The following is a 12,500-nucleotide window of genomic DNA, read 5'->3' as shown; positions in this document are numbered from 1 at the left end:
CTTGCCATAGATTAAACTCCAGAGCGAAATGTTTAAACTATCGTTGCCAGTTTGGCTATTTGAGCCGCTCCCCTGGGCCAAAGAGTTGGTCACTAGCTCCATTTTCTCACTAGCACGCTTAAACTTAAAAACCTGTTATTTTATAGTGACATTTAACATTTCTAACTACTGTCAACTGCAATATATTCATGAGTCTCTATTAACGGGCATGTTGCTAGCTACGGTGGGTCCCCTTTGTTTACATACAATTTGTTTACAGAGCCTAGGCTGTGTATTAACACCAGATTTTTTCAGCACACACAAAGCACGAATATCAGTGAATATCTCCTCACCTTTCCATACTTGTGTGTGCGCTGAAAAACCACTGAAAAACATGTTCATACACAGCCTGGCTAGGCTCTGTAAACTGTTTTTTACACAATAGCTAGCAACATGTCCGTTTACAGAGCCTATGCTGTGTATTAACAGTGGATTTTTTTTCCAGCACACACACACAGTACAGACAGGTAGCGGATCATGAGGAGATATTCACTGATTTGGACAAAAACTGATTTTGACAACAAGCGTTCTCCAGAATCACTGACTCCACTCTTCAAAAGTTTTTCTGCTTCTTCTACCACAGTTATTTCCGCGACCACACGTGATTGATTGATTGATTGATTGATTGATTGATTGCATAATTCTTCTTCTTCTTCTCCTGCAGTTATTTCCACGCCCATCGACCTCCGAGTTGTGAAGACGCACTCGGAGTCCGCGGTGGTCCAATGGCAGCCGGCTCAGGGAGAGATAGACGGATATAGTCTCGCTGCCAAGCCGAGCGACGGGGAAGGACAGACCCAAACCATGGCGGTGCCGAGCGGTGAAAGCTCTGCACACATCCAGGAGCTGCAGCCGGGGACGCTTTATGACGTAACACTCGTGGCAGAGAAAGGAGAGAGTAAGAGTGAACCAGCAACCACACAGTTTACCACCGGTGAGAAAGATTCATTGACTTATATACTGTATAACATTTTTTTGTATTTAGATACTGTATATATATATATAGGGGAGAACGGGGTAATCTGAGCCACTTTTTACATTTGCTCCCCTCTAAGCGAGCTAAAATGATTTATCACTCAAATTTACACATTTCCCATTAATTCAGGATGTTTCCAAGAAATGGGCATTAGCAGAATTTTTTCAAGACAAAGGGCAGTGAAAATATGGTTGTTTTAAAAAAAAGTTGTCATGTGGCTCACTTTACCCCAGCTGTGGGGTAAAGTGTTTTCTTTTTTTAAAGATTTGATTTGATTTTTTAAGATTTAATTTTGATGTGAAACAATACAAGGAACAAACAAAGTGATGCAATACATAAACAGACAAAACAGAGAAAAATAAAAGAGTAAAGTGCTATATTTACAGACGGTATAGTAGGCTATATTTTTATTTTATTATCTTTCTGTTTTTTAGTTGTTTTTTTAAAGCTGACTCAGGGACTCGCACAATAATTCCGTCAAGATGCCAGTTTTCCTGAAACCTGAAACTTAAAAATGTGACCATAAGGGAAGACCTTTGGGAAAGTTTTCTATATTTAAGCTAAAGTGTGTAACTCCTTTCATCTAAATTAACATCGGTTACATTCGAGCCATCGGCAACCAAAGTTGATTAAGCCGCTATTATCAGCTCCACAAAACTACGACCAAATGAAAAAGTTAGGCACTGTAGCTTTAATGCAAGAATTGGTTCGGAATACAGTTTAGTTTTTACAAAAAAAAAAGATCAAAGTAATTGAACTGCAAAGACACACACGAGGCCTACTCTCCTCTCACACTCTCTTTGAATTCTCTGACGGCAAATTATCAGATATTTTTTTCCCCTCAAACTCTTTCACACTGACACATAGTTTACACACGTTAAATCAAAAAGCGTCCCTGGTGTATTTCTTTAGCCTAATTTTTCTCCTCTATTTTCTACTCCTATTTGGCAGTGAACGTATCCTACACAGGCCTTGAGAAGTGTGTTAAATGAATGACAGGGTTTTCCTGAAAAATGTTCTGGATGACAAACAGTAAAGTAACTCTCTTGCCACGCTTCATTTAGCCTCCAAACGACGCATGAAGGCCGGCGCTGCTCGAGCTCTGCTTAGGCTCTGAAGTTATAACACGATCCACACTTTCATTGCAATAAAAAATTATTGTTTTATGTTTTATGTTCAGGCCAAAGCAGTAATTTATGGCCAGATTTGACGAGTACGTTTGGAAGTGTAAGTATAGGAAGGAAGATATAGTCTTTTTTTCTTGCATTTGCCTTGAAAGGTGATATAACATCACAAATTATTGGGGAAAATCACATTTTTATCTTATATGGATACATCCGCCAGTGAAAATAGTCCACAATAAAATGCACTATGTTACGACTGTTTGATTATTGGGGCGACTGTGGCACAGTTGGTAGAGCGGGTCGGCCGATGATCAAAGGGTTGGAGGTTCGATCCCCGCCCTGCCACCTCTGTCATAGTTGTTGTGTCCTTGGGCAAGACACTTCACCCACCTTGTCTCGTGTGAATGTTGATAGTTAGCCTTCTATCAGTGTATGAATGTGTGTGTGAATGGTAACGTGGGAAAGGAAAACAGGTCTCCCTTGCAAAAGAGTCTTCGGTCTCAATGGGATTTACCTGTATAAATAAAGGTTAAAAAAAATAAAAAACATTTTGCAAAAAAAAAGTGTTGAAAATATTAGTTTTTTAGAAGTAAGAGAATTGGTGTGTCTTAGACGGTAAAATATAAATATATAAACATATTCACAGACATAATCACAGATCTCAGTACGCATCTAAAGATAGTTTTACTCATTTGATACAAATTTGGAAATATTTCACCTACAATACTGACAAAGTAAGTGGCAAAATTATCAGCAATATTGTTCGAGCAAAAGTTAGAAGTCTGACGAAGAGAGAGAGAGAAAAAAATTAAAAGGACTACTTAAAGGTGCTCCGAGGAACTTTTAGTTTTCTGTTAATTCTTACTCCTCCTTTGGACATAAAGCGGTTCTGTTTTTACTACGCCAGCTGTTGTTCCTGGGTGAGCGTATACCCACGACAAAGGCATTAAGAAAAACTATATAAAAATAGCATTCTTTTACACTGATGGTCTTGTTTGCTGTGACATGTAATTCATGATCATCAGATGAAAAATTAGACTGTTTCAGAAATATTTAAAAGTTCCCCGTAGCACCTTTAATGACAAAAAAGAAATCTCAGAAAATAAGCTGCATATATGGATGCCTCGAACTTGCTTGAGTGACATCAAAAGTCTCAGATGTCCAGATTGTATTCATGTGACAGACGACTTGCCCCAGAAACCACATAATTCAATTCAACACATTATATAAACCGCATTACAGCATGGAATGAAATGTCACTGTGAAGAATTAGGCATCAACAATAATTCGACTCAGGAGATGAAGAAAAAAAAAATCCTTACACTGCTCCTTTCTAATCAATTTGTCATGATTTTTTTTTCCTTCTCAACAGCAGCTCAGAAATTCCACTGTCCAAGATGAACAATAATTATATTTCAATTCTCTCCTTTGCAGGTTTCTACATGGATACCACTGTTGTGTTTGCGTTTTTGCACCTTAAATGACCGACTACTGTTTTCCAAAAAGTATAATAACTTATATGAAAACTGCTCTTTTTCCCTTTGCTAGACGAGATGGATTCCACAGTATATTGTCCGTGAAGATGGAGTCAGCGATTCTGGATAACGTTTGTTGTCTAAATATTTTTTGTCAAAATCACGATATCTCCTCATGATCCACTACCTGTCCGTACTGTGTGTGCTAAAAATAAAATCTGGTGTTAATACAAAGCCTAGGTACTGTAAACTGGTATGTAAATAAAGCAGGCCACCATAGCTAGCAACATGCCCGTTAACAGAGCCTTAGCTGTGTATTAACACTTGATTTTTGGTCAGCGCACACACAGTAAAGACAGGTAGCAGATCGTGAGGAGATATTCACTGATATTGACAAAAAATATCTTGACCAACAAGCATTCTCCAGAATCACTGAATACACCTTTTTAACCTCGAATCCAAATGCTCATTCCTCTTAAATCTTATAGGGAACACATTACCGACATTACCGGTAGCACATGGCCACGATATTGGAGACAAAAGAAAGTTAAACCCATCTTCTTCGGATCAAGACTTGAACCAACGGGGGACTGAGGATGACTCGGTGAAAGTTGAAGATAACACTGGACCTCGCACGGACCCCACAACAGCTTTTGTGATCGCAAGAACAAAACCTTTAACCAACAAGAATACGGCGATAAACGGCACTAAACCCAAGCGCCCGGAAAGACCCACATTATACAGAAAACCAAATGCCCCGGGACCGTTTCGTTTCAACACAACAAGGCTTATACCGGGAGGTCGAAAGGTCGGGCCAGGCACATTGAGAAACCCCTTATTCGGGGAGAAAATGAAGGCACCGGTAGCACCCCCCAAAAAGCCCAAACAAAATGTCCCCACACCAAATGGGCCAGTGGTATCCTTAACTCTGAAAGACCCAAGAGAGGAGCTCCCGGATGCCAACTATCCCGCTATTATAACGTCTGGTTCTGATTCGGATGCAAACAGACAAAGTGTCTCGGAGGAGGAACCAACTGCTGCCGTTGCTGTTGGCGACAAAGAGCTACCAGATGTTGGCATGGCAGCAGCGCGTGGAAACGACACTGCTGCTCCGGTGTTCTCTGCGCCAACTGGGACCGTCCTGAGCCAACAGAAGAAATGCATGAACAGAATTAAAGTGACACACGTACGATTACCCCATGGTAGTGACAGAGGCAGTGGGTGTATTAGCAGCAGAGAAGGAGAAGGAGAAGGAGAAGGAGGGGGTGCGGGGGTTGGAATGGGGGTGACGGAAGGGAAAACACCAGGTTTGCATCATCTTGGTAACTCGGAAACAGATGGGACAGTTGATTTAAAGCCCCTGAATGCAGACACAGACACAGACCCTTTGCATAAACTACTCACGGACACTTTCGACGGCTTGAACATCAAAACGTTTTCTGTTCACCTGGCCAAACCGTCAGTTTTTTCCACCGATCCAGAAACAGTGAGGCAGCAGATTTTAGGAGGACTCAAGCCATTGTCACCTTCATCATCATCATCATCATCTTCATCATCATCATCATCCTCTTCTTCATCCTCTGTAGAATCCTCTTTGATAGATACATCGTCGACAAAAGCACCAACATCTTCACTAACAAATTTAATTTCACCCTCACCCTTAACATTACCATCCTCTCCTTCTTTACCATCTCTCTCCATATCCGAAAAAAAATCTGTTTCAGTTGAGAGCAATGAACCGGAATCGGAAGACCCCGAAAGTGCCACCAGTGATGTAACATTACCCGAAGACAGAAAACGACCACCTGTGCCCCCCTTCCCCTTCCGTCGCCAACCATCAAAACCCGGATACGTTCGTCGACCGCGCCCAAATGTTCCCGGGCAGTTTCAGAACAGAACCAATCTAAATTCGAGAGCTCCTCACCATCCCTCTCCTAATTCGAACCCTATCCCTACAACGGAGCACCATTCCCTTTCTCATTCGGACCCAGTACCTCCACGAGAGACCACAAACGCATCCACAAATGAATTATCACCTTCGCTATCCTTATCTGTTTCAGAGGGAGCATCATCAGTTGAGGTAAATGCGCCAGTGAGCGGTAAGGATGAAGATGTAGTAACAACAGCAACATCAACACCTGCACCTGAATTGTCCGGAGTTGAACCAAAGGACAAACGGTTGCCAACGGAAAGAGGACGTCTCCCAGTCCGCCGTATTCCTCCACACCTGCGCCGTCCGAATCCAAACGCTGGACCTCTTCAGAACCGAACCCGGCCGAATTCGAGGGTTCTGCCGCCCCCCTCGAGACCTTTAAAACCTACAAAAGAGACTGTAAAAGAGCCGGTATCTTCCGCTGAATTGCCAACCACCACTTCATCAACTCCTGTGTCCAAGGAATCACTTTCAGCTGAAGTTATAGACCCAGTAGGAACGGAGAACCAAGACATAGATAGAACCGATCAGCCTCTTAGACCAAGTGGTGTCCCTTCTTCCGATCGCCCAAAAGTCTTCCGTCGCCCGCAAATAAATGGTGGACCGTTCCTAAACAAAACTCGTCCAAACTTGAGACCGCCTACACATCCACAGAGGGGTCCGATTCGGAGGCCTTTCCCGCCCAGAAAGATCAACGTAGGCAGCGGCTCTGTTGTTGGAAGTCAGACAAAAAAATCGGAAAAGGATTCTACCCCCGAAATCCCAGATACACAATCAGGGGAGCATTATGGCCCCGTGCCTACCCAAGAAGTTCAAGTTAGACAATCAGGAGAAGATGAAACTGCAGAGGTAATTCCAAGTGTCCCGAGGGAAAGCCATGAGATATTAGAAGAAGGGGACAGTGCCATAATCCAAACGGTCAAATCTACCGACGAGGAAACTAGCACATCAGATTCAGATTCTGATATCGACAAAGCAAGAGACACTGCTGGCAAGATAACTGACGCTAAAAGTCGAGGTAGACCAACTATTAAAAAACCTTCCCCCGATTCAAGACAAGGAGCGCCAAGACCCAAATTCACGCTTCCTAAGAGACAACCGCCACCTACAAGACGTTTACCAGGACAAAATCAAACCCAAATAAGACCTGAAATCGCTGGAAGCAAGAGAAAAGAGGATACACCAACAAGTGATAATGCCGGAGAAAAAACATTGATTGACGGCAAAACTGAAGACACAATAGGTGATGATTCCAAGCCCCCGGCCGGTTCAGATGTTACAAGGGAACCTTTGGAGAACGTGGAAGTTATTAACCGGACGTCCGATGGGTTTACGCTCGTGTGGGATGCGCCAGAAGGGAAATACAAGAACTTTGTCGTGACCAGGACACAAGTTGGAAAAGATATCGACAAAGACAAAGATCTGGAAGAAGACTCTGAGAAAGATGGTCGCAACGAAGACGATAAACCAACCAGGGAATCAGGAATTGGAGGCAGTGACGATGATAATACCGTCCCTGAAAGTGTCCTCACAGAAGTTCCAAGTGACCATAGCAGCAGCGCAACAATCAAACCCAAAACAGCGAGTGACAAACCCTGCAAAAAAGTCCTTCCCGGCACGGCACGATCGCTCCAGTTTGAGAATCTGCCTCCTAAGACCGAGCACACCTTGACGTTGCTCGGAAAGGGCTCCGGCGTTCTCTCAAGACTGCACAAGCTTGTCATCAGTACAGGTACACAAGCAATTGTGACAGTAGAACAACTTTCTAGAGTTCCTACTGCGCAATAGCTACAACATTTTACACTGTTGAATGTTGTGAAGTCTTCCACAGAAATCTTGCACTTTTTTTTTTTCAACTCATCTCATATCAACATCACCTGAACCTTTTAGATAAAAAAAAAAATGTCCACGCTTACAAGTCTTACATCTTAACTGCAACAAGTGTCTTCATCAAACAAAAAAATGTATTGTTTACTAATTGCCACTTGCCACGTCGTCAAAATGTTGGCTCACACACTAACCCTGCGTTCCAATCCCCATACTTCCCTACTATTTAGTATGCCAGAAAAAGATTTAGGATGTCCCAATACATGCACGTCAATTGTAAAGTAGTATGCTGAAAATACATAAATGCCCCACTAACTCCAATAGCATTTTACAGTATTCGTCTTTATTCTCGACATTTCTCAACATAATGAAAAAAAACCTTCCTTATCTGTTTTTTTTTCTCTCCTGTCTGTGGCCCTAAAACTCTTCCGTACTTTAGTATGTAGTGTAGTAAAAAGAAAGAGTATGTGATTTGGAACGCAGGGTAAATGCTTCTTTCAATGTTCATCTCAAGAGCTCAAATAACGTGTGTGTGCTCTTGAGAAACTGTAAGCTCACAATTTACAGTTTCCCTCCATATGTTTTTCATTTAATTATTGTCATTAATGATCTGTTTTGTTTGTTTCAAGTTGACCATGATGTTAAAAATGCCCATTACTGTGTGTGTATTGTGTTGGTGTTTTATGTAAAAGGTGCTCCGAGGAACTTTCAGTTTGTGTTAATTCTAGCGGCCCCCTTTGGACAAAAGCGGTAGTGTTTTTACCACGCCAGCTGTTGTTCCTGGGTGAGCGTATACCCATGACAAAAGCATTAAGAAAAACTATATATTAAAATAGCATTCTTTGCACTGATGGTCTTGTTTGCTGTTACATGTAATTTATGATCATCAGAGGAAAAATTAGACTGTTTCAGAAATATTTAAAAGTTCCTCGTAGCACCTTTAACGCTGTATTTGTGAACTCATTTGACAGCTTACGTGGATATATGAAACTCTCATATTCATGACATAAGCAGTCCTACATTTTAATAATACACACTCTCTAAACTTTACGACGCCATCAGTTTTTTGATGTCAACTTAAGGCTCAGTTTGTCACATTATGAGCAAGTTAAAGTTGGGGTATGATATGATTTCTGATTGGTCAAAGTTAACATGAGCTGACACTTTGACCAATCAGAGCGAGGCACCGATTCTCTGTTCTTATTGGCTGTTGTTGGGACTGTCCATTCACTTTGGCACGACTTTGTTGGTGTAGAGCGTGTCAGGGGGGGGACCATAGGGGAGGGACCAAAGAGAACAAGTGGAGCAGTTGAGGTATTTGGATTCGAATCTCTATCCCAACGGCTATTTTCTCCCCAAATCCTCCACCCCAGCTTTAAGTTGTCCACTAGCTCAAGTATTTAGTTTATAGTGGCTTGTAGTTGCATGTTTACATTGACATTTTTGTTTTGTTTTTAGCAAGTTATCTTACAAACACTTTACACTTTAATTTGACCTGGAAATGTATTGATACTAAATCTGCACTTTCTAAGTGTCCTAAGTAGCTTTTCGTGCTTCTAGGTGCTTAAACTTCCAGTAAGTTGACGCACAAATATTTAGCAAATTGTCCACAAAAATGCAGCTATTTACCTAATGTGTTTACTCAAAATAAAAACAAGCGGACACGGTTTTTGCAATGTTAAATCTTTTCCCATTACGTCATTGAAAACTTAGAAAACCTTGAAATGGACGTGATTTATGCGGGAGGTATTGTGATGTCCATATAGAGACCCGTAAGTAAAACTGGAATTTGAAACTTGCAACCACACATACAACTGTTTATATCGCAAACCCAAACGAAAGCTCTTGACATAACATTTTATCTGTCCTATCCATTTTTCCCACAGTTTGATAACTGGCAGTTCAGGTCCAATCAGAACAGACTTTGGGCTTTTTGGAAGGCGGGGCTTAAAGAGACAGCGCTCTGAAAACACAGCGTTTCAGACAGAGGCTGAAAAGTGGACATTCAACAATGGCACTTTGATAAATATGAAGTTTTTTTTTGGACACTACACCATTAATATTTTAATTTAATAAATATTAATGATTGAGCTGTGGAAAAGGGGTAGGATCAATCAACCAATCAATCAATCAATCAATCAATCAATCAATTTAAACAGTTTCTAGTAGACAGCTCAATTACAATTTTGAACCTGAACATGAGCAGAGTATGTGACCTTTAATAAACACAGGGGTACACACTCCAAACAGCTACAAGCCACAATACTAATAAATGACTAAAAGACTTTAAGTTGACATCAAAAAACAACGGTAACACCATTAACATCAACACATTTCCTCCCCTGTCTTGTCTCACTCAGGGAAGCTAACAGCAGCTTCACTGACACTCCTTCAGCTCTCAGTCACTCCAGGGTAAGACCACGGCTGGTCGCTGTTCCTTTGGTCTGTCTGCACCTTTAAAATACCAATTTTTTTAAATTTTGAATCAGGCCTTTATTTGATGTAGTTAAAAAAATTGCATCAAAATAAATGGACCTAAAGTTGATCAAGCCTATGGAATTTGGATCTATGGCGTCAGTCGGATTTTCGATGAGTGGTTGCAGCCAAATCGGACCCGATACCGATATTGGATCAGATTGGCCCCATCGCTACTCACGAGAAAACATAAGCAACAAAAGCGTTCAAAAGGTGTCATGTTAGGACAAACAGCTTTTTACATATTCCGCTTCCCATGATGAGATCATATCACAAAGCAGAGTCTAGTACTCCTTTGTGTGTGAATATGTAGATCTCTTAAAGGTACAGTGTGTAATTAAATTTGATAATCATAATCATTTTTTAGTGAGTGTCTAAATAAAGTTTTTTTTATATTACGTAAAGTGAGCGTTTTGGTGGTGGATGATGCCATCTTTAGTCACTAGCTTCTTGTCCTTGAAGGCCACCGTAGCTTCTGTAAATTCTCCTCTAAAGGGAAGGGTTAGCAAGGGAGCGTTGACATTTAGAATCTCACCACTAGATGCTGCTAAAAAACTACAAAATTACACAATGTACCTTTAATATATTAACAAATAATCGAACCTGAAATGGTTTTTAGGAAAACTATTTCAGTGATACCCAGCCCTCCTTAGAGTTTACGTTGATACATTTCCCTCCGCTATAAATGTGAATTTTCTCTTCCAGCGTGTTCAAGCTTTCTGTGTCAAAATCAATGTTTTCATCCGTCCTGTGAAAATGTGAGCACTTTCCTTTTTGACATATTTCACTCCTTCAGGCACGCTTTGATTTCCCAGGGATCTGAACGTCCAGCTAACTGTGTGTGTGTGTGTGTGTGTGTGTGTGTGTGTGTGTGTGTGTGTGTGTGTGTGTGTGTGTGTGTGTGTCAGTTTATATGTGTGTGTGTGTGTGTGTGTGTGTGTGTGTGTGTGTGTGTGTGTGTGTGTGTGTGTGTGTGTGTGTGTGTGCGTGTGTGTGTGTGTGTGTGTAAATGTTCATCTTTTTTTACTTCCTTCACTGCTGTCCAGGTTTCATCATCACTGCACTTAAATGTTCATATTAATTTATTTAACTTTTGTGTCTGTATATGCATTTCTATACTGTATATATGTTTGCACTTGTACATATATACACACAAACTCATCGGAGCACTAATAACAAATGTGTGTGTGTGTGAATAATATTGTACACACTTTTTTTTCACTCTTTTAGTGGCATATTTGATAATTTTTCTCACTGTTCATATACATTTTCATATTCTACCTTTTTCACTATAAATCTCTTACGCCTCCATTTTCTTAAACATTCTGTCTAGAGCCCGACCGATTAATTTCTTTCAAAGGTTTTTTTTTTTATTAAATGTTAGTTACAAAGAAATTACAGCACAATGGGTACAAATTTTTTCCCCTTTTTTTCCCCCAAACATACGTGGGGTATGTCTGGGGGAAAAAAAAGGGGAAAAAACACATCCCACCCTCACACCCAACCACACGAAATACACACTACAAGAAACAAAAAAAAAAAGAAAAAAACACATAAAGAAATAAAATTAAATCAAATAAAAGAGGGGAGGGGGTAGCTCCGACCGATTAATTTGACAGCCGATTACATTTTTTATATTGAATTACACGTTACTGACAATACTGTGTTCTGATTGGTCTATCACGGCATTCTACAGTCCGTTATTTCTCGATAATGCCGCTAAGCTGTTAAAGATACTTCACCGTTGCTATGGACCTACGGACAAATGCATATAATAATAAAGAAAAGTCCCAGCACTAATTTTTTGCAGTTAATGTTCTAAAAAGTTTAAACATTTCTAGCTTCAATATTATTTTTGAAATATATTTAATCGGGTGATACATTGGTTATCGGAACATTTTTACTGCCTTATATCGGAACCAGCGTGTGGCCAAAAAATTCCATATCGGTTTATCATTTAATATTATTATTATATCGGTCGGGCCCTATTCCCCTCCTTTCCCTCCCTCTCGCTCTCTCTCTCCCTCCCCCTCTCTCTCTCTCTCTTTCTCTCTCTCTCTCTCTCTCTCTATCTCTATCTCTATCTCTCTCTCTCTCTCCCCCCGTCCCTCTCTCTTTCTCTCCCTCCCTCTCTCTCCCTCTCTCTCTCTTTCCCCCCCACCTCTCTCTCCCTCCCTCTCTCCCTCTCCCTCTTTCCCTCCCTCCCTCTCTCTCTCCCTCTCTATTCCTCCCTCTCTCTCGTCCCCCTCTCCCTCTCTCTCTCTCTCTCTCTCCCTCTCCACCTCTCCCTTTCCCTCCCTCCCTCCCTCCCTCCCTCCCTCCCTCCCTCCCTCCCTCCCTCTCCCCCTCCCCCTCCCTCTCCCTCTCTCTCGCCCTCGCCCTCCCTCTCCCTCTCTCCCTCTCTCTCTCTCTCCCTCCCTCACTCTCTCTCTCTCTCTCCCTCCCCCCCTCTCCCTCTCTCTCGCCCTCCCTCTCCCTCCCTCCCTCTCCCTCTCTCTCTCCCCCCTATGTCCCCCTATCCCTCCCTCTCTCTCTCTCCCCCCCTCCCTCTCTCTCCCTCTCTTTCTATCCCTCCCTTCTCTCATGTTATCATTCGTCCCGTTCAGGTTTGGAACCAGCCAGAGATCTCGTTATCAGCGACGTCACAGAAA

General features: G+C 41.6%; 1 protein-coding gene across 1 annotated transcript in view; it reads left to right on the top strand.

The window, feature by feature from the left end:
• The window catches only part of tnxbb (tenascin XBb), a 91,662-nt gene that overhangs the window by 36,461 nt on the left and 42,701 nt on the right, over positions 1-12,500 (top strand). Inside the window, exons 9-11 of the mRNA XM_080045345.1 lie at positions 704-973; positions 4,103-7,279; positions 12,456-12,500. The exon at positions 12,456-12,500 is cut by the window's right edge and continues 78 nt beyond it. Coding sequence (XP_079901471.1) covers positions 704-973; positions 4,103-7,279; positions 12,456-12,500 — 3,492 coding nt within the window. The remainder of the gene's footprint in view (positions 1-703; positions 974-4,102; positions 7,280-12,455) is intronic.

Source organism: Ammodytes marinus (assembly GCF_949987685.1).
Source record: "Ammodytes marinus genome assembly, chromosome: 17".
Classification (NCBI taxonomy): domain Eukaryota; kingdom Metazoa; phylum Chordata; class Actinopteri; order Uranoscopiformes; family Ammodytidae; genus Ammodytes; species Ammodytes marinus.
This window is presented reverse-complemented; position numbering and strand designations above follow the sequence as displayed.